This window comes from Ornithorhynchus anatinus, chromosome X3, assembly GCF_004115215.2.
Source record: "Ornithorhynchus anatinus isolate Pmale09 chromosome X3, mOrnAna1.pri.v4, whole genome shotgun sequence".
Classification (NCBI taxonomy): Eukaryota; Metazoa; Chordata; class Mammalia; order Monotremata; family Ornithorhynchidae; genus Ornithorhynchus; species Ornithorhynchus anatinus.
Genome location: NC_041751.1, coordinates 11,499,791 through 11,524,137, shown reverse-complemented (window position 1 = coordinate 11,524,137; position 24,347 = coordinate 11,499,791). Strand labels below are relative to the sequence as shown.

Here is a 24,347-nt window from a genome sequence, read left to right as displayed (position 1 = left end):
CACAATGCTTAAAAACTTCCTGGTAGTGAATCAGGTGCTAATAATAATGTTGGTATTTGTTAAGCGCTTACTATGTGCCGAGCACTGTTCTAAGCGCTGGGGTAGACACAAGGGAATCAGGTTGTCCCACGTGGGGCTCACAGTCTTAATCCCCATTTTACAGATGAGGTAACTGAGGCACAGAGAAGTTAAGTTAGGCACAGGAGCCCAGGTAGACTGTACCGTTCATTAAGTAGTTCTTAGTGGCCTAGTTTACTGCCAGAAAGTGAGTTAAGTCCCAGGAAGAATAGATTCTAAAAGGTAGAATTGATACATATTATGAAACCATGTTAGAAGGCAAAGCTGAGTGTTCATAGCTAAATTCAATCAGAGACATACTGCTTTTGAGACCACCCAGGTGAAAGCAATATTTTTGTGTCTGAATATCTAGTATGTGACCCCACTTTTGTTATTTTTATTAGAATGATATTTTATAACAGGCCCAGAAAATGCCAAGAATTAATGGGTTAATGTAATTTAATCTTTTTTATACTGAAGGCTAAGAATGTCAACCCAGCATTTATTAGTAATGACAGTGCTTATGAATTATTTAGAACTTATTGAACGTCAACTGAATGAAGAATAATCAGTGGTATTTATTGAGCACTTACCATGTGCAGAGCACTGTACTAAGTGCTTGGGAGAACACAGTGCAGTAGAGTTGGTGGACAGGATCCCTGCCCACAAGGGGCTTACCCACCTGCATTGAGTAGCGGGGAAAGCCGACTGCTGCTTATGCTTCCTGCTCCTTTTCAGTGGGACAGATCAGGACCCTCAGCTGGCATGGGGGAGGGAAGGCAGGCCGCCATCTTCCCTGGGCAGTGGGCCTCATTGTTTAAATGGTTCAGTCACAGAAGCTATATACTGCAACTTTTTTTAAAAAAAAAGCCTTTTTGTGCCTATTTGATGTCTGATCAGTGGGTTGAGGAGACAGTGTCTAAAACCCACAAAATTTAACAATCATTCAAATGGCTTTCGGGCAGGGAGACAGTCCACAAAATGCTCTTCACAAGTGCTATCTCTTCTTGTCACTTCTGTAACAATGCCTATAGATGTTTGAGATTGGAACATGTGAAAATGCAATGAGGGAAGGGTTAGCTTACATCTAGGAAAAATAAATTAATAGCTCTTTTTATTTTCTTTAGCCCAGAACTATGATGAAATAAAGCCACCTAGTGAAGTTTCAAAACTGTCCACCCCAGAACAAAAACAAAATAATTTCTGATCTAGCAAAATCCAGAGACCTCTAGGCCTTCTTGCAGAACCTCTATTCTGAGCCTAAGATGTCCTCAAGTATGCTTATGGATAGTAGCACCCCATTGATGGATCAGATCTTGACCAAACATGCCAAAAAGAAACTCATGGGACACTAATTAGTATGTGCAAATGCCCAAAGATCATAATTTCGATGAACCAAATGAGTCTTAATTATAACACAGCCACATGAAGTGCCAAGGTTTCACCTTAATGTCCCCTTCACCAAGAAAGCAAAACCTACCGTGATTTGCTTGCCTTGCTAACCCGAAGTACTCTAAAACATCAGTGTCCCCCCTCATATTAGTAGCCTGATTTTGATGAGGCTGGCTCCAGTGGATTTGCAGACAAACTGGAAGGCAGGAACAATAAGTTTATAGGGAAACTCGCTCATTTCCAACACTAACCAAATAAGCGGGGACTTGGGTCTGATTTGTTGTTGACAGATGCAAAAATTGGTCCTTTGGGGGTTTAATTACTTGATATCTGTCTCAGTTCTCCCCTCGTTGGAAATGTAAGGATGGCCAATGCATAACTCTTGGTAGTCTTGGCCCTCAAACATTTTCCACTGTCTCAGGTTATCATGTGCTGGGAAAATAAAGTGTGTGCAGGAATGCTTTAATAAAAATCTTAGTCATCCCAAAGGTAAATGCTTCATGTCAGTACCTTTCCAACCTATTTCTTTTGTCTTTGGCAGGCCTGGACACATGCTGGCATTCTGTTGAAACACAAATACAGCTTTCTGGTGGGATGTGCCTCTATTTCCGATGTCATAGCTCAGGTAATGATGTCACCAATTTGTTTCGGTCTTTGTGTTGATCAAACTTTCTGTACTTAAGGAGAAGTTCAGTAAAGTTCTTTCCTATCTTACTGCTTATGGAATGAGAATGGAAATTTTCCCGGGTCATAGATTGGACTGCTTAGCTCCTTTCTGTTGATTTATTTTCCCCATAATGAATTTGTGAGTAATCCCTATGAAGCGGAGCTTAATCAGTGGTCTCACACAGTTTGGGGTTTTTTTGTTGTTGTTGTTTTTCACTGTGACTTTTCTTTGCTTAATGAGCATGGGGAAGAAGGGCTGGGAAAGGAGTCCTTGGTTGGCCTATGAAAGAGAAGGGAATATGATATCATTAAAGAAGTAGGAAAAAAAACCCTTTATATTCAATGATCATGATTGGTGTTTGGATTTCAGAAATTTCCCCGATGCTAGGTGTAACCTAATTCTGCATCACATTAATCTTCCACGGTGTCATACAGATATTTATAGGAAACCTGTGGTGCTGACAGGGATAACATCTACAGAATCTGTCATACTACTAGTCCCACCCCAGACCCTAGAGACTTTAGAAAATCTTGACAGTTCATTATTACTCGAAGAATGATAATATTTGGAGCTTGTCAATCCTCTAATTATTGAGCACTTACTGTTTGCCAGACAATGTAGTAAACGCCTGGTAGAGGAACAGTTGAGTTAGTTAACGTGAACCCTGTTCTCAGGGAGCTTTATAATGAAGTGATTTTTTTCAAGCTATTTCTGATTTGACTGTGGGAGAAGGCTAGCCTGGATCAGCTTCTGAGCAGCATCTGTTTCCCAGAAGGACAAAGCATTCCTTTGGATAAAAAGGGTAATATGGATAAATAGTTCAAAAAAAGGCAAGATGAGAACCAAGTGTAGTTAACCTGTATTGACAGCTGACAAATGCCTATAATTTGAAAGGTACCAGGTTTTTGCAGTAAGGTTTTTGGGTTGGTTCCTTTGGAAGACTGCTACAAGAAAAATGAACCAAAGAGATTTAATTCCAAAGATGTTCTTTCCCTGGCCCGATTCCAAGAGAGACAGAAGGCAAAAATCAGGCTCCTTGAATTGCTGCTGTAGGGTCCAGGGCATTCAGGAATCCACAGAACACTAACTTCCCACTGTTCCAATTGTAAGTAAGAATGAACTAGAAAGTCATGTGTTTAAAGGTCAGTTTAGCCCTGCAATTGCTGGGCTGACACCATGGCACATGATTATAGTACCTGCATCTATCCCACTAGTTTGCATTAGAAACCATCGATTGAAGAGCTGGACAGGATTGGAGGCTTCTTCTAGTTTCCATGACGCTTTCTCCAGATTGCCCCAACAGAGCTTCCAAGTCACCTACCACCTCTTTCTTCATACCGATGATAGTCGGCAGACTTTAGGAGTGCCTGCTCCACCTCAAAGATGAGAACAGCCCAAGGTGCCTGATATACTGTGTGTGGGCCTCTTGTCCTAAAAAGACATGACATCAGTGGGCACTATTCTCTGTCCATTTCCTGGCAGATTAGTAGCCAATAAATACTATTTCTGCTACTTCCGCTATTCTCTCCTGGGTTTCAGAGAAGAGATTTCCACTCCTGTATTGGCAGGGTTGGGCGGCATTTTGATTTAGTGCTTTGTTTGGCTGCAAGTAGTGCTTTAGTAGAAACGTGAATGGCCAATTTGTAATTATTCTGCTGGTAGAGCGGTGAGAGACAGAATAAATGGAATGCACAGATGGTCTCTCAACTGGATTTTAGACATGAATTGCAACCTCCATCCCATCAAACCTTTAAAAACCTGCTAATGAATTTCAACTTTGGGCTCATTTGAGCTTCACAGCCTCTCCCTTTCTCTGCCTGCCCTCTGCTGGAGTAATAATGTTGAGCAGAGAGTGGTCAAAGTCAGATCCTGGACCTGAATTTTCACTCCAGCAGCTCCTTGTAAGTCTTGAAATCCCCATGAAGAAGGGGACTCCATTCATTCAATTCAGTCGTATATACTGAGAACTTCTTATGTGCAGGGCACTGTACTGAGCGCTTGGGAGAATACAGTGTAACAAACTGACAAATTCCCTTCTCATACTGCGCTTCCCTGCTTCTCGATCTCACCAGGCAGAGTCTGGGGGTCTTCAGGACTTCAGCTGCAGTGGTAACCTCATTCAGTATTTGAACGAAGATATGTCTTTACACATTGGCAAGTTGCCTGTTCTCCTTAGAGCTTGTCAATCATGAAAGATCACCCAAGTGTTTTGCTAGTTCTTTGTTTCCTCTTATACCTGTGATGAAGGTGGAGCCATAAATACATTTTAAGGGTACCCTGAGAGTGTGTAAGGGCCCGGATATGTTCTTCAGAGATGCATAGAAGTGCCTGACTTGATTTTGATCTGCATGCGCTGATCCTTTCAGCCATCATGTCCCACCACTTCGGGCAAATGTTTCTTTTTCCTCTAGGGTACAGTTTAGGCTTTCCTGCACGCAGCTCTTGGATCGAGGTATCATTATCATCAAGCCAGTCCTGTCTTTTCCAATAACAGTGTCAGTCATTCATTCATATTTATTGAGCATTTACTGTGTGCAGAGCACTGTACTAAGCACTTGGGAGAGTATAATATAACAATAAACAGACACATCCTTTGCCCACAACAAGCTTACAGTCTAGAGGGGGAGCTTACAGCCTAGATTCTACAGTCTTTATGACTATCAGGATAATAATATCTTGTAGAGGCTCCCTGGTCACACTGGTGTGAGCCCATTCTTGGACAGGAATTGTCTTTATCTGTTGCCGAATTGTACATGCCAAGTGCTTAGTAGAGTGCTCTGCACACAGTAAGCGCTCAATAAATACGATTAAATGAATGAGTGAATGGTGGTGATTGGAGGACTTATCTCTCTGATAGAAGATTGGAGGGACACAAAAATAACTCTGTGCCTACAGTTTCCAGGAGTTTGTTAATCAGCTGTCTAGATCTGCTGCTTTGCCATATACTGATTTTATCTCTAATGAGGGTTTGGAAGATGGCAAACAATGGTCACTCCATGTTGGGGTCCCTCACAGCAGCAGTAATAAGAACATTCTTCAGGTCTCATGGGTAGACCTGAAGTATACCTGAGGTATAGTCCACAGAATGCCACTTGTAGTTTTGGGTGTGCCTCTTTTCTCTTATTTGAGAGGTGTTTTGGGTTGTTTACAAGTTCATGTTTAGTTCACAGGCCCTTGCTATTTAACTTTATGATGTTCTGTGAAACTTTTAAATCTTCTGAGAAGTAGATCACTGCTATTTGACTTTACAGTCTTGTGTAAACCAAAGAGTCCTTGCCATATTTCAGTATCACTGAATTCATAATGTAGCACTAAACCATAAAACAATTATAAACGCTGTTTGTTTTGGATGGAAGTAGCGATGATTAGAGCGACTTAAAATAGGAGACCCATGAACTTTCATTGAGGTTAATGTTTAGATCTCTGTTCTAGTGTTCTGAGCTTGCTTCTATTTCATTTATGGATACAGTCACATTCTTTAATTTCCATCTTTTGCATTCCCTCCTAGCAGAGAAGGGTTCGTGAGGAAATATTGGCCAAAATGTGGCAACTTGTAACTCTTTCTGAAGTTTAGATGCATATAGCTCTTTTGTTGTTTTTTTTTTTAACCAGTTTGACTGAATTCACTCCTAAGTAGGTGCATAATCATAGTCTTCACATGACACCCATTTCCCATTCTATTGCTACTTGTAGTTTTTGTCCATCCCAATAAGTGTCTTTGGATTTTGTTAAAGGATTGCAATACTTCAAGACAAACTTGATAAACTCTTGCTCTTAGCCTGTTGCATAGCTGCCCACACGGTGGCCAAATGACAGTTCAACTGTTACCACAGTTTCATTCGTAGGTCACTCAGTGCCCAAGTTGGGAAAATTGAGCTTGTCCATGGTTTTAGGACATGAGAGATTGCCTATGTGATTCACAGTGATTAGCACTTAGTACAGTACTGTGCACATAGCAAGTGCTCAACAAATAATATTGATTGATAGTTTGTTTCATTTTTAAGCAGAGACTGCAGTTAAAGACCAGGTTTTAGGGGAGATTTTATATATGGAGTTCCATTGAGCCCACACTCTTCAAGGATAACAATGACCTCTACCTTATCAAATCTGGTGGACTCTGTCATTCATTCATTCATTCAATAGTATTTATTGAGCGCTTACTATGTGCAGAGCACTGTACTAAGCACTTGGAATGTACAAATCAGTAACAGATAGAGACAGTCCGTGCCCTTTGACGGGCTTACAGTCTAATCAGGGGAGACAGACAGACAAGAACAATGGCAATAAATAGAATTGAGGGGAAGAGCATCTCATTAAAACAGTAGCAAATAAATAGAATCAGGGTGATGTACATCTCATTAACAAAATAAATAGGGTAATGAAGATATATACAGTTGAGCGGATGAGTACGGAGCTGAGGGGATGGGACGGGAGAGGGGGAGGAGAAGAGGGAAATGGGGGAGAAGAGGGTTTAGCTGCTGAGGGGGTAGAGGGAGCAGAGGAAAAAGGGGAGCTCAGGTTGGGAAGGCCTTTTGCAGGAGGTGAGCTTTAAGTAGGGTTAAGTAGGGTTCTGTCCAAAACATCCTTGAACTCTCGGCTGCTTGTGTCATTGCAGACTTCTCCTTTCCATTGGAAATGCTATTTAACCTTGGTTTTATTGCCTCAGTTCTCTCCTGATTCTCCTCCTGATTCTCTGGCCATTTCTTCTTGTACTCTTTCACTGACTCTTCCTCTGACTCTTCCCCAAATGTAAGAATCCCTCAAAAACTTTGTCTTGGGTCCCCTTCTCTTCCCACTAAACACCCACTTCCTTGGAAATATCATCCTTTCTCATGGTTTCATTTACCGCATCTGTGCAGAAAACTCCCAAATCTAATCTTGCTAGCCCCAAAGTCTCACCGCCCCTGCAATCTCACACGTTGTCTTGCCTCCAGGACGTCTCCACATAGATGTCCAGCCCGACAACTTGAGATCACTATGTCTAAAATGGAACTCTTTCTGCTGAAATCCTCTTTCTGGCCTAACTTTCCCATCAAAGTTGAAAGCACCCCTCTTCTCCTCATCTCTCAAGTCTGCTTTGAGACTCCCCCTCTGCAATCTCCCTCTCTTTCAACCCATATTCAGAATATTTGCTAAATCCTCCCAGTTTTTCTTCCACGTTACCAGAATCCACCCCATTCTCTCCATTCAAATGGTCCTCACACTGGTCAAGACACTTATATCCTGGCTTGAGGACTTCATTAGCCTCCTCATTGTTCTCCCTGTTTTCAGTCTCTCCCCTTCCCAATCCATACTTTATTCTGCTATCCAGGTGGTTTTTCCAAAACATCATTTTTCACATATCTCCCTTCCTCAGATTCCTCAAATAGTTGTCCATTCCTCTCCACATCATGCAGAAATTTCTAACCATTGGCTTTAGGATACTCAGTCAGCTCTCATGTTCCTCATAAATAGACCTACTTATTGTGCCTCGTTCTCAACTCTCCTATCTCCAATCACTTGCTCACATTCTATCCAGTGCTTAGAACAGTGCTAGGCACGTAGTTAAGAGCTTAACAAATACCATTATTCTTATCAGCTTGGAACTCCTCTCCCTCCATCTCTTCCAGTTCATAGATCTCCTCATCTTAAAGCCTCTATGAAGCCACATTCCCTTCAGGAGACCATCTCTAATTAAATCATTTTTTCTCAACAACAACAACTCAGAATAACAACTTCTGCACCAACAATACACTTGTGTACTCATGAGCACTCATAGTACTCTGTAAAAAACAAGTTATATACTCCACTATTTAAGCACTAACATACATACCCTCTTCTTCTTTCCCCTATCTGTAAATTATTTTAATGCCTGTCACCTACCTCATATTGTGCAATCTTTAAGAGCAGTAATTATGCTTACTGACTCTATTGTACTCTCTCCCCAGAACTTAATACAGTGTTCTGTACCCAATAGGTGCTCAGTAAAAAACCTTTTTGAAGGCCTCTTAAGAAATAGATGGAAAGATGAATGTAATAGGGTAATTAACATAACAGCAGTTTATTTTGGTCAATGAACCTCTAGTCTAATCCCAAAAGAATGACTCACCTTATATCACTTCTTGCAGTGCTTTACATTTTTGTATTTCTTTGATCTAATCATGTATATGACTCCATTATGCATACCATGATGCCTGTCCCAGGTCCGTATGTTTCCTTGTCCTTGTTACCAAACCTTCTATGGACTTTTGCACTTTGACTATTCATCTCGTAAAATTTTCAAACCATCCACATCCAGTGGCCTGTCTTATGGGAAAGAGCATGGCCTACATCCAGTGACCTGTCCTTTGGGCTGTCCAGTGGCCTAGTAGATAGGGAATGAGTCTGAGAGTAAGAAAGACCTGGGTTCTAATCCCAGCTCCATCACTTGTCTGCTCTATGACCTTGGGCAAGTCACTTAACTACTCTGTGCTTCAGTTCCCTCATCTGTAAAATGGGGACTAAGACTGTGAGAGCCCTATGTGGGACATGAATTGTTGACAACCTGGCTACCCTTGTATCTACCCCGGAGCTTAGAACAGTGCCTGGCATATAGTAAGTGCTTAACAAATACCATAAAAAATAAATCCTCCCAAAGCTTTAACTGTATTTGATACCCATTGACTCCCAGGCCTTTTCCCCTTCCCCATACACTGATCTCTGGAGTTCTTATGGATACCTTTCTGGCCCCAGGCCCTTGTGTCCAAGCAATTCTAAATCTTGCTCGTCTTCTTCACAGTATTTCACAACCCTGCCTCTTCCTCTTCAAGTCCTTTCCCATTTTTCTGTCCCAACTCTCCTTGTCTCTGTTTTGTCCCTTTCCTATATTGCCATATCTCCCTGCCCCTTTCTCTTTCGGGTATGAAAGTAAAAGATGATCTTTAAAGATCATGCTCCCTCTACAAAAACATCTAGGAATTTCCCACTCTCTTCTTGAAAGTCTTTCTTTTGGCTTCTATTTACAACCTTTATTCTTCCCTGTCAAGGTAAGCTTTGACCTACTTTGCTACAGCCCCATTTTTATTCTGTACTTTTATACTCACGCCAGGCGAGTTTCTTAGTTTATCGCATGTTGACTTCTTCTTGTCCTGCCTCCTTGCTTCATGACATGCTGTACCCTTTGCCTAGCAATTTTTCTCTCCCTCCCAGTACCTCGCTCCAATCCGTCAAAATCAAGTTTCAGGCCCATCACCTAGGAAACCTTTCTTGTCTAAAGAAGGGTATTGCTGAACTTTGTCCACCTATTTTCCAGAAACGTCATTTTTTTTTTTTTAGTACTTAACCTTGTACATACTTGACCAGTTCACCCGTCACCATTTACTGAGCACTCATAAAATGTAGAGCACTGTTGCAAAATGCAAGGCCATTTACTGAGGTTATATACCCACAAACCATGGCCATTAGCAAATCTGTGGGAGTTTATAGTGATAGGAATATTGGAGTTAGACCTCCATCCGAAGGAAAACCAACTCAGAGTGTAAATTATTGGGGGAGGGGGTTGTTTTTGTTTTTTATGGCATATGTTAAGCACTTACTATGTGCCAGGCACTGTTAAATGCTGCGGTAAATACAAGTTAATCAGAGAAGACACAGTCCCTCTTCCATGTGGGGCTTGCAATCTAAGTAAGGGTTGTGAAGAAGGAACTAGATCTTTGAGGAACTAGTGTGATAGAAACTAATGTTCTGCAAACTGATGATGTTCAACTTTCTAACTGCAAATAGGCAAAATACCATGCCACAAACCTAAAAGTAGATCATAATAGGAATCACTGTAAAGATGCAGATGGGGCAACAATTAGATATTGCTATTCATGGTCTATTTGTGCATTGCTATATTATAAAGTACATTTAACATACACCATAAGCTCATTGTGGGCAGGGAACTTGTCTGTCAACTCTGTTGTATTCTTCCAAGCACTTAGTACTGGGCTCCACACACTGTAAGCACTCAATAAATACCATTGATTTATAGATTTATATATAATCTCTGAAATCAGGGCCAGTGTAGTAATCCCTCATACAGTGCAACTGTCTTGTTGGTCCTTAATGAGTAGCCATTGAATGAATCTGCATTTTCAGAGCAGAAGATAAAGATCGCATTTTATAAGTCCGAGAGGGATTTCTTGAACGTTGTGCTATTGTTTCTTGCATTCATGGCTTTTGGTTAATTTCCTCTTTGAAGCTAAAATATAGGGATTTATTACATCCTTGGGCAGAACAAAACATCTGCCCAGTTTGGGCAGAAGCTTTCTCTTTCTATTGAGAGCACTGTACTAAGTAGAGTATAGCAGAGTTGGTAGATATGTTCCCTGCTCACAACGAGCTCAGTGCCTGGGCTCCAGGAAGTCCATTATTGCAATGCTGCTCTGGCCGTACCTTTGTTTGCTGGGTTCTATGTAGGGCAGCTCTAGAATGACAGCCCCGGTGCGTCAGTCAGATCATAGTGCAATGCCAACTCTTTTTTATTCTGTGACATTCATCCGTATTGCATCGTTCAAGAGTAATATTGCAATTGTACTTTCTATGCCCCAATTGATTATCTTACAGATTTTTCCTCTCTCGATACCAGTACACCAATATTATGTGTAATGCATATTTTCCAAGCTCCATTTTATCTTCTGGGCTCAGCAGGTTCTTCGTATCCGGGCCTTTGAGTCTGGAGGCATTATTCCCCAGGAAGCCAGCTTTTTATTTCATCTCAGTGTGCAAGATTCTTTTATTGACACTTGACATTATTTGGATTGATTTTACGGCTTCTCGGGCTTCTTGCTACTGCCAATGCTTTTGTCCCCATGTCTCATGATGGTGTTATTTCCTTTAACAAAGACAGGAACAAAAATAGCACTTCTGACCTCTCTTTGTAATCTGGGTAACTTCAAAGAGCAGTGTCTGCTGAACCAGGTGTCGGAGCCCGGCACGTCCCAACCCCAGAATCACTGACCCAAACTCTGGCCGGGGAACCACTTTACTCAAGACCTTGGTTACAGGCACTTCCAGCATTTCATCGTTGGGGCATTTGGTGAACCTTGGGGGTTGGTGGTGTCAGTAAGGAAATTGCTCAGTTCTTTGCTTGTGGTTTTTAAGGGAACTGAACTTGAGATGCCCCAGTACTTTCCACAATCACCTTTCTTTCCTTTCTTCTTCAAGATGGGTGTAATGTCTGTCCCTCTAGAACGTATGCTTGTTGTAGGCAGGGGATGTGTATACCAACTTGGTAATATTCCACTCTCCCAAACATTTTATACAGTGTTCTGCACATAGTAAGCCTTCAATAAATACCATTGATGACTGAGGAGGAGGAGAAGGAGAATTAGGTCCCTTGTATATTCCTGTTTTCAGATCCAGGAGCCTCTCAGAAACAATAAAGATGTTTTGTAGAATGCAAAATATTCATGCAGTATGCAAAATTCCTACTGGAAATAACTGGTATACTTTCCCTCCTAAAGCCTTTCTTCTTCTTAATTTTCCCATGGTAGCTGATAACACCACCTTCATCCCTGTCCCATAAGGCTTGCTGTCATTTGACATCCTCTCATCTATCACCCACATTCAACATCCACATTCTCAATCTGCCTTTGTTATGCTGGTTCTTAATAAAATAGCATGGAGTCACCAACCCACTCTTCTTTCTGACAACTATGGCCTTTATCACGACCTTGCTGAATTACTGGAACAGTTTCCTTATTGGCCCCTCCGTCTCCTGCCTCATCCCTCTTCTGTCTCTCTTACATATTGCTGCATGGGTCATCTTTTGAAAATACTCATCAAAGCATATTTATCAGTCGTATTTATTGAGTGCTTACTATGAGAAGCAGCGTGGCGCAGTGCAAAGAGCATGGGCTTTGGAGTCAGGGCTCATGAGTTCGAATCCCAGCTCTGCCACTTGTCAGCTGTGTGACTGTGGGCAAGTCACTTAACTTCTCTGTGCCTCAGTTCCCTCATCTGTAAAATGGGGATTAAGACTGTGAGCCCCACGTGGGACAACCTGATTTCCCTATGTCTACCCCAGCGCTTAGAACAGTGCTCTGCACATAGTAAGCGCTCAACAAATACCAACATTATTATGTGCAGAGCACTGTGCTCAGCACTTGGGAGAGTACAATAATGACAACAAAGTCCAATTGTATAGAAGTAGTACCAAGAGAGGACAAGATGACATATAGATCTTTTCAGAGGGGATCTTGTTTCCGAATGATCCAAACTATCAAAGACAGCTCAATAGGCAAGAGGAGATCCCCAGTTTTATTAGTTAGTATCAATCAGTCGAATTTTGTAAGCTCTTTTTGTATGCAGAACACTGTACTAAGCCCTTGGGAGAATATAATATATAAAAGCTAATAATTTGTCCAGATACATGTTTGTCTTGTTTGAGACAGAATGGGGGTGGGTGGGCGTAGCGGGGGTGTGCGTGTGTGTAAAAAATCTGTGGTTTCCCTAACCGTATTTTTCTCTCCCTTATTTCTCAGGTTGTTTTTGTAGCCATTTTGCTTCATAGTCACCTGGAATGCAGAGAGCCTCTTCTTATCCCAATCCTTTCCTTGTACATGGGAGCCCTCGTCCGCTGCACCACTCTATGCCTGGGTTACTACAGGAATATTCACGATATCATTCCGGACAGAAGTGGACCTGAACTTGGGGTATGTCTCATTAATGAGGATGGTATTTTTGAGTGCTTACTATGTGCCAAGCAATGTACTAAGCACTGGGGTAGACCCAACACCTGCGGCTCACAGTCTAAGTGGAAGGGAGAGCAAGTATTGAATCTCCTTTTAAGAGCTGAAGAAACTGAGGTCCAGAGAAGTTAAGCGACCTGTCCTAAGTCACAGGACTGGGATTGGAAGCCAGGTCCTCTGCTTCCAGGCCTGTGCTCTCTCCACCAGGCCACACTACTGCCCATCAAGTGCCCTGTTGGCCTAAAAATGCGGTCCTCAAAATTCAGGCAGTTGTACTTACCTAATACTAGAAAAGAATATCCTTCTTCCTGCCAAACAAAAGTGAAGAACTAAGTGTACAACATACCCTGATAAAGGCTGCAAAGACTTGCATCCAACTTTCCCTTCTGGACCTTACCCTGTCCACTCATCCCTGTACGTGACACTCCCATGTCAAGGGGCTACCTGGTTGATCCTGTCGGTAATTCATGCTTGTCTCAGAGATTAAGCCATGCATGTCTAAGTATGCCCCGCCTGTGCAGTGAAACAGTGAATGGCTCGTTAAATCAGTTATGGTTCCTTTGGTCGCTCGCCCTCTCTTATTTGGATAACAGAAGAGTGGTGGGAGGCCAACAGAATTAACCGAAGACCCATTTTCTCCCAGCCATCAGGCCCTTCTTTTTCTCCTACCCTTCTCTCTTTCTCATCTGCTTTCCTTTTCCATGAGTCCCTGATGAGTAAATAATTTCAATCAATAATTACCAGTAACTGAGGGCCTATAATTTAGCCTCCAGTTTTTTCAGTGCCCAAGCCATGGTTATCCATCAATATTCATAAGAGCTTGAAAAATTGACAGTGACTCCAGCTTTGCTAGGTCCTGCCTCTTATGGTATTGGTCAGTTGAGTTTCAAGAAAGGTTTGTAAAAAACTAATGAGGTCTGGAATGTTTGATTAGAAAGAAAAGTGAAGATGTTTAAAGGAGAAGTTAGAAAATTCAAGAAAACTGTATACAAAGATTTATGGAAAAGGGATCTGCTATTAATATTAGAGGGAAAATGTGTGGGATATTAGAGGGGTTCTTTCCTTAGCCTGTGGTTAAAGGAACACAACTTAGTAGCCCTTCTTCATGTCTAAACATCCTTTGGAGCTATCATTGGCAGCAGAGGACGGATTGAATGGACCACTACTGAACCCAGCCTGGTGCTTTTTGTGTTTTTAAACAAAAGTCAGTTTCAAATCCATTTAACATACCAAAGTGAAGATTGACCCTTGTGAAAGATGAGGTGTGTGATGGAAAAGAGTGATTTAGAGTCACACAATGGTTGCGTGTGCTCTGCCTACTTACCAGCCTTGCCAACTGTGGAGGTCTGTATCTCCAGCTGTCATGTGCTGTATTTTAATGTAAAAGAGCTCACTTATCAGATTCCATTTTCAGTTTATTGAGTAGGGTTTGATGCTGACCCAAGGAAAGCACTTTATCTGTATTTCTGCATCGTTCTTTTGTACTGATGAAATGTGCCTCTATCTTGGTATAGGGCGATGCTACAATAAGGAAGATGTTGGGCTTCTGGTGGCCTCTAGCATTGATTTTGGCAACTCAGAGAATCAGCAGACCCATCGTCAACCTCTTTGTTTCCCGAGACCTGGGCGGCAGTTCTGCAGCTACAGAGGTTAGTAGGACAGTCTCCTCTTAGCTTCTTGGGTTCATGAATCGCCTGGTTGTCTCCTGCAGGTAGGAAAGGACTGGATATTATGAAACTGGTTTCATCTGTGAAGGAAAGAGAGACATGCAGAGTTGTGAGTTATCTTGGACCCCCAAGAGAAGAAGCCCATCTCCAGCTCCCCAATAACTGTACTTTCTACCAGGCGATGCTACCCCATGGTGATATTTGAATTTATGATTTTAATATAGGGAGCATAAGGAAACATAAGCAATCAAAATTAGGATTCTAGCATTCCCTGTGATTTTTCCTTCAGTTTGGTTTTCTGCCTCCTATGGAGACAAACAGCTGGGATCCTCCATCTGAACTGGGCTAAATGCCTCAGTCCATATTTTTCCCCAGCGACATATTGGGCAAGTCACTTTGGCATTCAGTTTCCCCATTTCTTTCCCTTTAAAATGAGAAGAGGAATACACCCTTCCACATGTAATGTTTATTTCTGGTATAAACCAACTAGCTCAGCTTTTCAAGTACATTTTATGTAACCAGTGGTGTAATGCTATTTTATATTAAAACTTTGAGACAAGTTGCCTCCAATTTGACCTAGACTGTTCCCACCTCCCCCCACCCCCTACATGCCTGCTCCATGGATAATGTGCACATTGTCTAGCTTTCCTCCAAACTGAGCCTCTTGGTAAATTTCGCTGCCAAGAGATTGCCCAAAGGGAATCATTCTTTGGCTTTGTATTCAGAGAAAATAGGTTTCAAAAATGCCAGCTAATCAATAGAAAAAGATGAATGATTTTTGTTTTTTATCTGCAGAGTGTGTGAGCAAAGAGCCTTGATTCATTTCCTTTAAATCCTTTAGACTTAGAGGGGTTAAATCCCATCAGCAGAAACCTCAGGTCATTAAAGGAGGCTGGTGGGTGCATGGGGTTTAGGGAAAGTTTAACATCTTGGGCATCTTGTGTTGTAAAAGGAAGGACAAACACTGATCCCTGGAGTGCTCTTCCAGCGAGCAAACCCATTTACAGAAACCTGGGAGCAGCTGAGCATTTTGGCAGGGCTAACTCTCTAGTTTAATTTGTTGGCTGGTTTACTGGCTTCACATTGTGTGAGTTGGTTTTGGTGGCAACGTTTTCACCAAATCTTTTAGGTCAGTTTTCTCAGTAAGAAAAAATGTCAGCCATTTCCTGCAGACTAGGAAGTCTTTGTTTATTGAAAAAAATTAAACCAGGCACATCATTTTATGTTAAAACAGTTTTCTGACTTAATCCAAAGGGAATCCAGGTAAGAAGATGACTACCAGTAGATTTAAAAAATAATAAAATAGGAGCAGTTACTGAGTTGTTGGTTTCAAAGGACATAAAGTCTACATTGTTTTTAATATTTATCTCGAAGTGTCCCAGACAGCTTTTGGATCAAAAAAATTCTTATCAGGCAAAAATAAATCCACATTTTTCAGCTTAGACTGATAAGGTAGATTTTATATTAATGAATATTAAGTAATATATTAATGGGGAATATAATGTTCTTAACTATTATCTTTGTAAATCAGTGTGTTAATAGAGGAGCTAAATTTGCTACATTTAGGCTGGTGGGTGATGTGCGACTTAATGGAAAATATCACTTCCACCGAGACAAGCAATTCAGAGCTTCCAGAAAGAAATGATTTAGGCATCATACCAGCTGCAGATACAATTAAGTGGATCGGGGATTCCTCCAAGTGGGTTGTAACTCCACATCCTTTTGTTTGGACTACTCGCACTTACTTTAATGAGTCTGTGGACAGCCGGGGGTCAGAGAGGCATGTGGGGGGAGTCTGAAATGGAGTTTTCTCGGCCCTCAGTTTTGGAGATTTGCTGGAGATTGGGATGATGACTGTTCATCTCAAATGAGCTGAAACGTTCCATCTTCAGAAGCAGCTGTCCTAACAAACCATCTAAAACAAGCTAAATATGCTTAGAGAGGGTCAAAGACTCAGAATTAAATAAATAACTTCCAGCTGTACCTCAGCCTGGTCAGCCTGGACTAGACAAACCTAATCAGGGCAGTTAAAAGCACCTCAAAGTAATGACTGTTAACTATCCAAAAGCTGCCTTGTTTAAAAAAAAAGTTCTTCCTTTTTATGCAAAAGAGCCATGTTGAATTCCTAACTCAGGCAACTGAAGAATTAGCAGGAGTAACAAAACAAATGAAAAGTTTGTTGTTATCATTATTATTAACAGTAATAATAATAGTGGTATTTGTTGAGTGCATGCTATGTGCCAAGTATTGTTTTAAAAGCTGGAGTAGATAGAAGATAATTAGGCTGTCAAGGTGTTATTGTTGAAAACAATTTTCTTTACAGTTCTTGCAGATCAGAATTTCTAAATTTCAGGGAAGAAGCTGAGTGTATGGTTGACTGCAAGGAAATCTAGGCATTTAGCAAAAAGAGATTTGTTTTGCTCAAGGTAAAGGCCTGGATAATCTAAATAGGACGACCGTGGTAAAATCACTGCTATATTTAGACTATTACATTTTAAAAGCTTAAAAAAGGAGTGTAGTAGTTGTTGCTCTAACCCTCTTGAGGTAGAGTGTGACTTCTGTCATCTTAGCAGTCTCTTGTTAAGAATGACCTGCTTAAGCTGAAAGATATACTCCTTCATTATGCTGGTGCAGGTGTTTAACTCTGTTGATTTGTGCTGTTGTAGGCCGTGGCAATTTTGACAGCCACCTACCCAGTGGGACACATGCCGTATGGCTGGTTGACGGAAATCAGAGCAGTCTATCCTGCTTTTGACAAGGTGAGTCCTTGTGGGAGCTGGTAACCAGGAATCCCAATTTTGTGTGGCTATTGCTTGAGTATCTGTGCCTACATGCCTCACTGTGAACTGTACTTACACTGTGAGCTCCATGTGGGACAGGGGCAGGGTCTGACCTGATGCTTTTTTTTTTTTATGGTATTTGTTCAGTGCTTATCATGTGTCAAATGCTTTTCTAAGTGCTGGGGTAGATACAAGTTAATTAGGTTAGACACAGTCCCTATCTCACCTGGGGCTCACAGTCTAAGTTGAAGGGAGGACAGGAGAACTGAGGAACAGAGCAGTGAAGTGACTTGCTCAAGGTCTCAAAGCAAAGAATTCATTCAATCAATAGTATTTATTGAGTGCTTACTATGTGCAGAGCACTGTACTAAGCGCTTGGAATGAACAAGTCGGCAACAGATAGAGCCAGTTCCTGCCGTTTGATGGGCTTACAGTCTAATCGGGGGAGACAGACAAGAACAATGGCAATAAATAGAGACAAGGGGAAGAACATCTCGTAAAAACAATGGCAACTAAATAGAATTGGCAGAACCGGGATTGGAACTTGCCCACAATGACCTTACAGTGTGGTATCTTCATATCTGACAGTCCACCACCCTCCCCACCTTCAACCTGCCACTAAAATAACACCTCCAAAACTTTTTCATTGGTTAATTCCTCATTCCCCCTACCTGCCTTCCCCTCTGTGTCACCTGTGCCCTTAGCTGTGTACCGCTTAAGGCCTTTTGACACTCACCTCAGCCCCCAACAGTTACATACATACCCTTATATTCTACTGTTTCCCCTCTCTGTAATTTATTTTAATGTGTTTCTTCCCCGAAAGAAATGCTCTGTGTCTACCGACTCTATTGTACTGTGCTTTCCTAAGCACTTAGTACAGTGCTCTGCGCAAAGTAAGCACTCGATAAATACCACTGATTCATCAGTTGAAATGTTTACGTTTTGGAGGTACATGGCAGGATTGTGTTTCTTGGCCCTCTCCCCTCTCGTCTCTTTTCCTCCACTGCCATCTTAAAAACTTCCACACCCACAGCTCCCTCCTACTCCCAGATATTTCTAGCCATTGACACAGGCTAGCTTGGAGAATGGCACTCCCCAGTGGATTTCCTGGGGCTTAATAGAAGCTTTGGAAACAATAGGTGAGGTTATTAGAGGGATTCTAAATAAGAGATTCTGGCTAGAGGTGTGCTTGTTAAAGGGATCTATCTACAGTACCTATCCTCTGTGACTACAGATGACATAAAATCATAGATAAAACCATGTGTTTCTTGGCTACCTTTCCCAAGGCTGCACACTGTTTGGACTGTTTTGTTTTATTATATCACAGCAGCCAAAAAAAATTCAGCTGAGACATTCACAGCTGGGAAGCTCAGATACTTAATATCTCCAACCCTCAGGAGATTTTGCTGTATGCCTACTCCTCCAAAATTGAGCTGAAATCCTAACTCCGGTGGATGACTTGATGGGTCTATCACCCTATATCTAGTTCCCTCTTTCTGATTTCTGAACTTCATTTATTCATCCAAGCTCCTTTGAGAACAACCTTTTCTTTTCTATACCGAAAGCTCATCCTCTACATTGTAAGCTCATTATGGGCAGGGAATGTGCCTGTTATACTGTTATATTGTACTCTCCCAAGCATTTAGTACACTGCTCTGCACACAGTAAGCCCTCAATGAATATGATTGATTGGTTGATGGATTGAAGGGTGAGGGAGTTCCAAGCCAGAGAGAAGATGTGGGCAAGGGGTCTTCAGCGTTATAGATGAGATCAAGGTAGAGAGAGTAGGTTGGCATTAGAGAAGCGAAGTGTGTGGTTTGGGTTGTAGTAGATCAGCGAGTTAAGATAGGAGGGAGAAAGCTTTTTGGGTACCTTAAAGCCAATAATAAGGTGTTTCTGATTGAAGTTGAAGTGTATGGACAAGCGCTCAAGGTTTTTGAGGAGGGGAAGATATGGATTGAGTCTTTGTTTTTTTTCTTCAGAAGAAAATTATTGGGCTGTTGAGTGAACTATGGCCTGGAGAGGGGAAAGACAGGAGGTAGGGAGATCAAAGAAGAGGCTAGTGCAGTAGTCATGGTGGGAAAAAATAAGTGCTTGGATCAACATGGTAGCAATTTGGATGGAAAGATGTTGTGAAGGTAAAACCAACGAGATTTCATGATAGATTGAATGTGTGGGTTGAATAAGAGAATTGAGACGAGGATAATGCCAAGGTTGTGAGCTTGTGAGACAGGGACAGTGGTGCTGTTGTCTACAGTGCTAGGAAAATCACGGGGAGGAAGGGTTTGGGTGGGGTGGGAAGGTGAGTTCCATTTTGGCCACCCCGACCTTCTCCTGTCAGAAACAAATCAGAGTGAGAGGGAGGCATGGCTAAATGAAAGGCAAAGCTCTCAGGGTCTGATGCTCACAGGACTTGGCCAACAGAGGGACAGCCTTCTGGGATTTCTCCAGGGTTCTGCAAAAAATAGTTGGAAGTGTCTGGTTCCTTGTGTACTCCACTACCTTCCACAGTTCAGTCTTTAGCTGAACGGTTGTTCATAGCCCAGAAAAAAAGTTTTGGAACATTTGTGATACATTTAGTACCCATGAGGGGAAAGAAAAGAAAAAGAAAAAAAAGAAAATCTTTTGTTTTTCTCTGACTTTTTCAAGACCGGTATCATCCGGGACCAGAGACGATTTTCAGAGTAGACCATCTGATAGTGTGTATTGTCTTTACTTCATTAGACTGAGTTAATAGAGACAGGTGTTCCAAAGTGCTTTATTTATATTTGTCATCCTGGAGCTAATTGGACCCATCATTAGCCTGGGGTTGAGAGCTCTGGACAGCTTTTATTGCCAGAGGGGACCATAGATCATTTTGGAAGGGAAAGTGACTCCACGGCCTCTTTCGCCTCAGCAAAAACAGAGATAATTGGCAGAAAGCCTCCCATGAATTTCCCCAATATTTGCTAAGTTGATATAAAACTGGAGAACAGTCAAAACAGATGACACTCTTGGGTTGCTATAAAGAAGCTGAGTTTTTGGTGAAATCTTTAAAGGTCATTTAAGTGAAAAGCTAAAAAATTAAGATGTTATATCGTAAACCCAGCAACCCCAGCCCTGTGCCTCTCTCCATCCTGCCTCCTCCACCCGCAAAAAAAATCCAATAACACAAGGATTTTGTTGTGATTTTTTACCCTGGTGCTGTCAGTGCTAATAATACAGCCCAGAATGTTTTCAATCATTATATTTTTCTTTCTTTCCCTAGAATAACCCCAGCAATAAACTGGTGAGCACAACGAATACTGTAACCGCGGCACATATCAAGAAATTTACTTTTGTCTGCATGGCGTTATCCCTAACGGTAAGGAGTTATTTCTGACTTTTCTTGTTTGTGTGCTATATGGGAAAATTATTTCATCTACGTTAGAAATAGGATCTACTGCCACAGCAACTAGTGATACCTGTCCATTTCTTCTTCAAGCCTTCCAAAATAGTAGCTACAGTGATACATTCCCGTGGGAGGTGACTGATTTAGATAAGAAGGAAGTACCTGGAAATGAGGGGAAAAAATATTATTTGCCTTTTAATGCTCCCAAGATCTGAGAAAAGAAGCACTCTGTCACAGTAGGTGGTGAGGAAGCCTCACTCCTCTCTAGCATCCATTTTAGGAACCTGCAAAGCCCAGGGCACAGTCGCCCAAGGTCGTAACTTTCTCTGGATTTAGTTGGGTGTTTGCTTTCCCTGGTGGGACTTTCTCGTCCTCACCACACTTGTGCCAATGGGAATTTATGCTGGCAAATGATCAAGGAGCAGTAAGACCCCACGAGTGACAGCAAAGAGCCTGGAGATTGGTATGTTTCTCCAGGCCTATCAGAGCCAGGTCTGAAAGGGCCAGGTGTCTTTTTGGAAGGAACCTGGCCCAAACAGGCACGGGACAGACCTGTGAACCCTAACAGATGGTTGGATGAGATCTCCCCATTTCGACAGCTTCATTCTGGGAATCGCCCCTCAATGCCCACCCAGGAAGGCTGATGGCAGTGCACCTCCCTGACTGGAGGAGCTGGATTTCAGGCCACCTTCAGTCCAGAGAAGCAGGGTGACTACTAGAAAGAGCACAGGCCTGGGAGTCAGAAGGTCCTGGGTTCTAATGCTGCTCCATCACTTGTCTGCTTTGTGACCTTGAGCAAGTCACTTCACTTCTCTGGGCATCGTTGACCTCAGTTGTAAAATAGGGAATAAGATTGTGAGCACCCTGTGGGACAGGGACTGCGTCCAACCTGATGAGCTCATATGTACCCCAGCACTTAATACAGTGCTTGACGCTGTATTTGTTAAACGCTTAACAAATATTTTTAAAATATCAAAAAAAACCCTTTCGCCCTCTTCCTTTCCCCCACTAGCACCAGGTCGACTCAGGACTTGTCGTCCCATGCATCGTTATTACATTTCTCCTGTTCTATAAGCCAACGGTGACTCCTCTCCTCCTCCCTGCCCCCATCCTCGGAGCCGGTTATTGGTTGCGATCCCACGGAGAGAGATCTTTACAACCGAGTCCTTGTCTGGCCTGGTGAGAGCCCTGATTTCCTGAAACGCCCAGTTCTTCCTCATGGAAAGCCCAGCCCCACCAAAAAATGCTCAAGGTTGAAAAAATTAGACCCTTGACAGATTCAGACATAAAGACCCAGCCTAAGAACATATTCTCCTCCCACGATAAGCCTTGCCCATTCACCCGTAGATTTGCATTCCTGCTCCCTGCATTTGGGCCCTCTGACCTGACTTTGACCTGTGGTAGTGTCGGCACATATGAGAGTGCTGAATCACGAAAGAAGAATCGTTGATAGCGTGCCTGCTGGAGTCAGAACCTGTTACCCCAGGTGACCCTTCCCCCTGTCTGGGCCCCCTAACCCTCTTGCATTATTGCTCACTGTGGAATGCGAACGTAAAGACAGTCTTGTGAACCTGGGCTGTGGGGTGGATTTTTTATTTATTTTTTGGGCAGCTTCGGAGGGTGGTCAGAGTTCTATAAAATACTGGCACAGAGCTACTCTAAGTGGCTTCTAGGGAAACACTAGGAAGCTTTCAATTCCAAAAGCAAACTGAACATTTGGAGGCCCTGCAGAGTGATTGGAAACTCAGAAATAAGTCTAGTTTAATGCCAGTTTTGGGGACGTAGGTGGGGTCATGACAACACCACTCTCCCCGGGAACCATGAAGCTGCACTTCCTAGTGCCCAAACAGCGGCCTGTTCAGGGGGAGCCTTGGGACCTGTTTTGGGAAAGGCCGACCTTGAGAACTGGCTGTGATTTAGACACCAGCCACGGAGTCCTACAGTTCCCTGGGCCACAGTTTCCGCGGGTTCACCAGCCTACCAAGGGAAACGAACCGTGCTTCCCCAGGGTTCATTGCCCTCCAGGGACTACAGAACGCAGGTGGCGGCATCCGCGGTAACATCTGTTAGGGATCCAGACCCTCTAGTCTTCTGGTTGTGATTAGTCCACTGTGCTGGTCTCCTTCCTCCCTCCTCCCTCCTGGCCTGGCCCCGCACAGTTCATTCTTTAAGAAAATTGTGTTCTGCAGCAGGTTTCCATTTTGATGGGATTAGAACTGGGAATTTGGAAAATTCTCTCCCTCATCCTTTCCAAGTCTAAATATCGTTCCACCTCGTCCCAAAAAACAACATTTGCAACCAGACGAGCCCAAAGGGAGGAGTGTGGCATTGGACCTAAGTGGAGGAAGTTCAAGGGTTGAGCTATGAACACTCTCCCTGCCTCCCCTCCCCGCAGCCTGCACACAGGACTTTAAATGGCTTTCTTTCTCAAGCCTACAAGCAGACCTAATACATTCTCTCATTGCCAACTTGTTGCCCAAACCAGAAGTTGAGAGTCCAAGTCAGAAAGATCCTAGAGCTATTCAGTTTGATGAATGGGTATTCTCTATTAGTTTGTTTGGTCTATTCTCATTTTAAAGCTCTCCACAAAAGCAGCCCCACTGGTGTTCTCCTGCCTAACTTCCATGGTGTTAGGGATTTAGCAGGGTCTTGAAGTTGAGTGCTTTAGTGCATGGATTTTTGCAAGAAAGAACTCTAATTCTGCAAATTGTCCGGGTGCGTTGATTCATCATACACAGAATTAATACCCTGAATTCATGTTTCCCCGAGAAGCTATTTCCATGCTCAGGCAGTGCTGGAAATCCTCTGGGGCTTCTAATTACTCAGCCCTAATTGCTCAGTGAGAGCCATAGGCACCTCATTCTTTCAAGGCAACAATTGTGTGGCTATTGACTCTAGTGGATGTGCTTTCAGCAGTGACACTGTCTCTGGATTCCCCTCCCTGCACAGGGCTGTGAAGGTCCAATCTGTCTGTCTCTGGCCTTTCAGTCAGTCAGTCATTCGAGGGTGTCGAGTGCTTACTCTGTGCAGAGCACTCTACTAAGCGCTTGGGAGAGTACAGCATGACAATCTTAGTGGACATGTTCCTTGCCCATTCCAAGCTTACAGTCTAGAGGGAGGGCAGACATCATCAGGAACAGTGTTCTTGGAGATGAAATCACCAACAAAGATTTTCTTCTCTTTTCCAATGAGCATTTGACTTAGCGAGTGAAATGCAGAGTGACATGAGCCGCCTCTATTTTCCAAATATCGAGGGGTAAAGTTTGAAGAGGAATGAAAGCTAGAATTCTACTGAAATGGTAATGGCATTTATTATGTGCTAGCTGTATGCCAAGCACTGGGCCAAGCGCTGGAGTACATCATACGTCAGGTCAGGCAGATAAATGAATAATGGTATTTAAGCGCTTACTTTGTGTCAAGCACTGTTCTAAGTGCTGGGATAGATACATGCTACTCAGGTTGGATACAGTCCCGCCCTATCTGAGGCTCACAGTCTTAATCCCCATTTTACAGACGAGGTCACCAAGGCACAGAGAAGTGAAGTGACTTGCTCTAGGGCACACAGCAGACAAGTGGCAGAGTTGGGATTAGAACACAGGTCCTTCTGACTCCCAGGCCCATGCTCTATCACTGTTTCTCTCGCTTTGCTCTCCTCCTCTTTTCGGGGTTATTGTGGGAATCATCTTCCTTCATCCTGAGATCCACAGGCTGAAAGCAGTCAGC

General features: G+C 42.7%; 1 protein-coding gene across 1 annotated transcript in view; it reads left to right on the top strand.

The window, feature by feature from the left end:
• Nucleotides 1–24,347, top strand: part of ANKH (ANKH inorganic pyrophosphate transport regulator) — a 122,759-nt gene that overhangs the window by 83,236 nt on the left and 15,176 nt on the right. Inside the window, exons 5-9 of the mRNA XM_029053848.2 lie at nt 1,991–2,074; nt 12,601–12,771; nt 14,322–14,456; nt 17,141–17,233; nt 20,502–20,597. Of these exons, the coding sequence (XP_028909681.1) occupies nt 1,991–2,074; nt 12,601–12,771; nt 14,322–14,456; nt 17,141–17,233; nt 20,502–20,597 (579 nt within the window). The remainder of the gene's footprint in view (nt 1–1,990; nt 2,075–12,600; nt 12,772–14,321; nt 14,457–17,140; nt 17,234–20,501; nt 20,598–24,347) is intronic.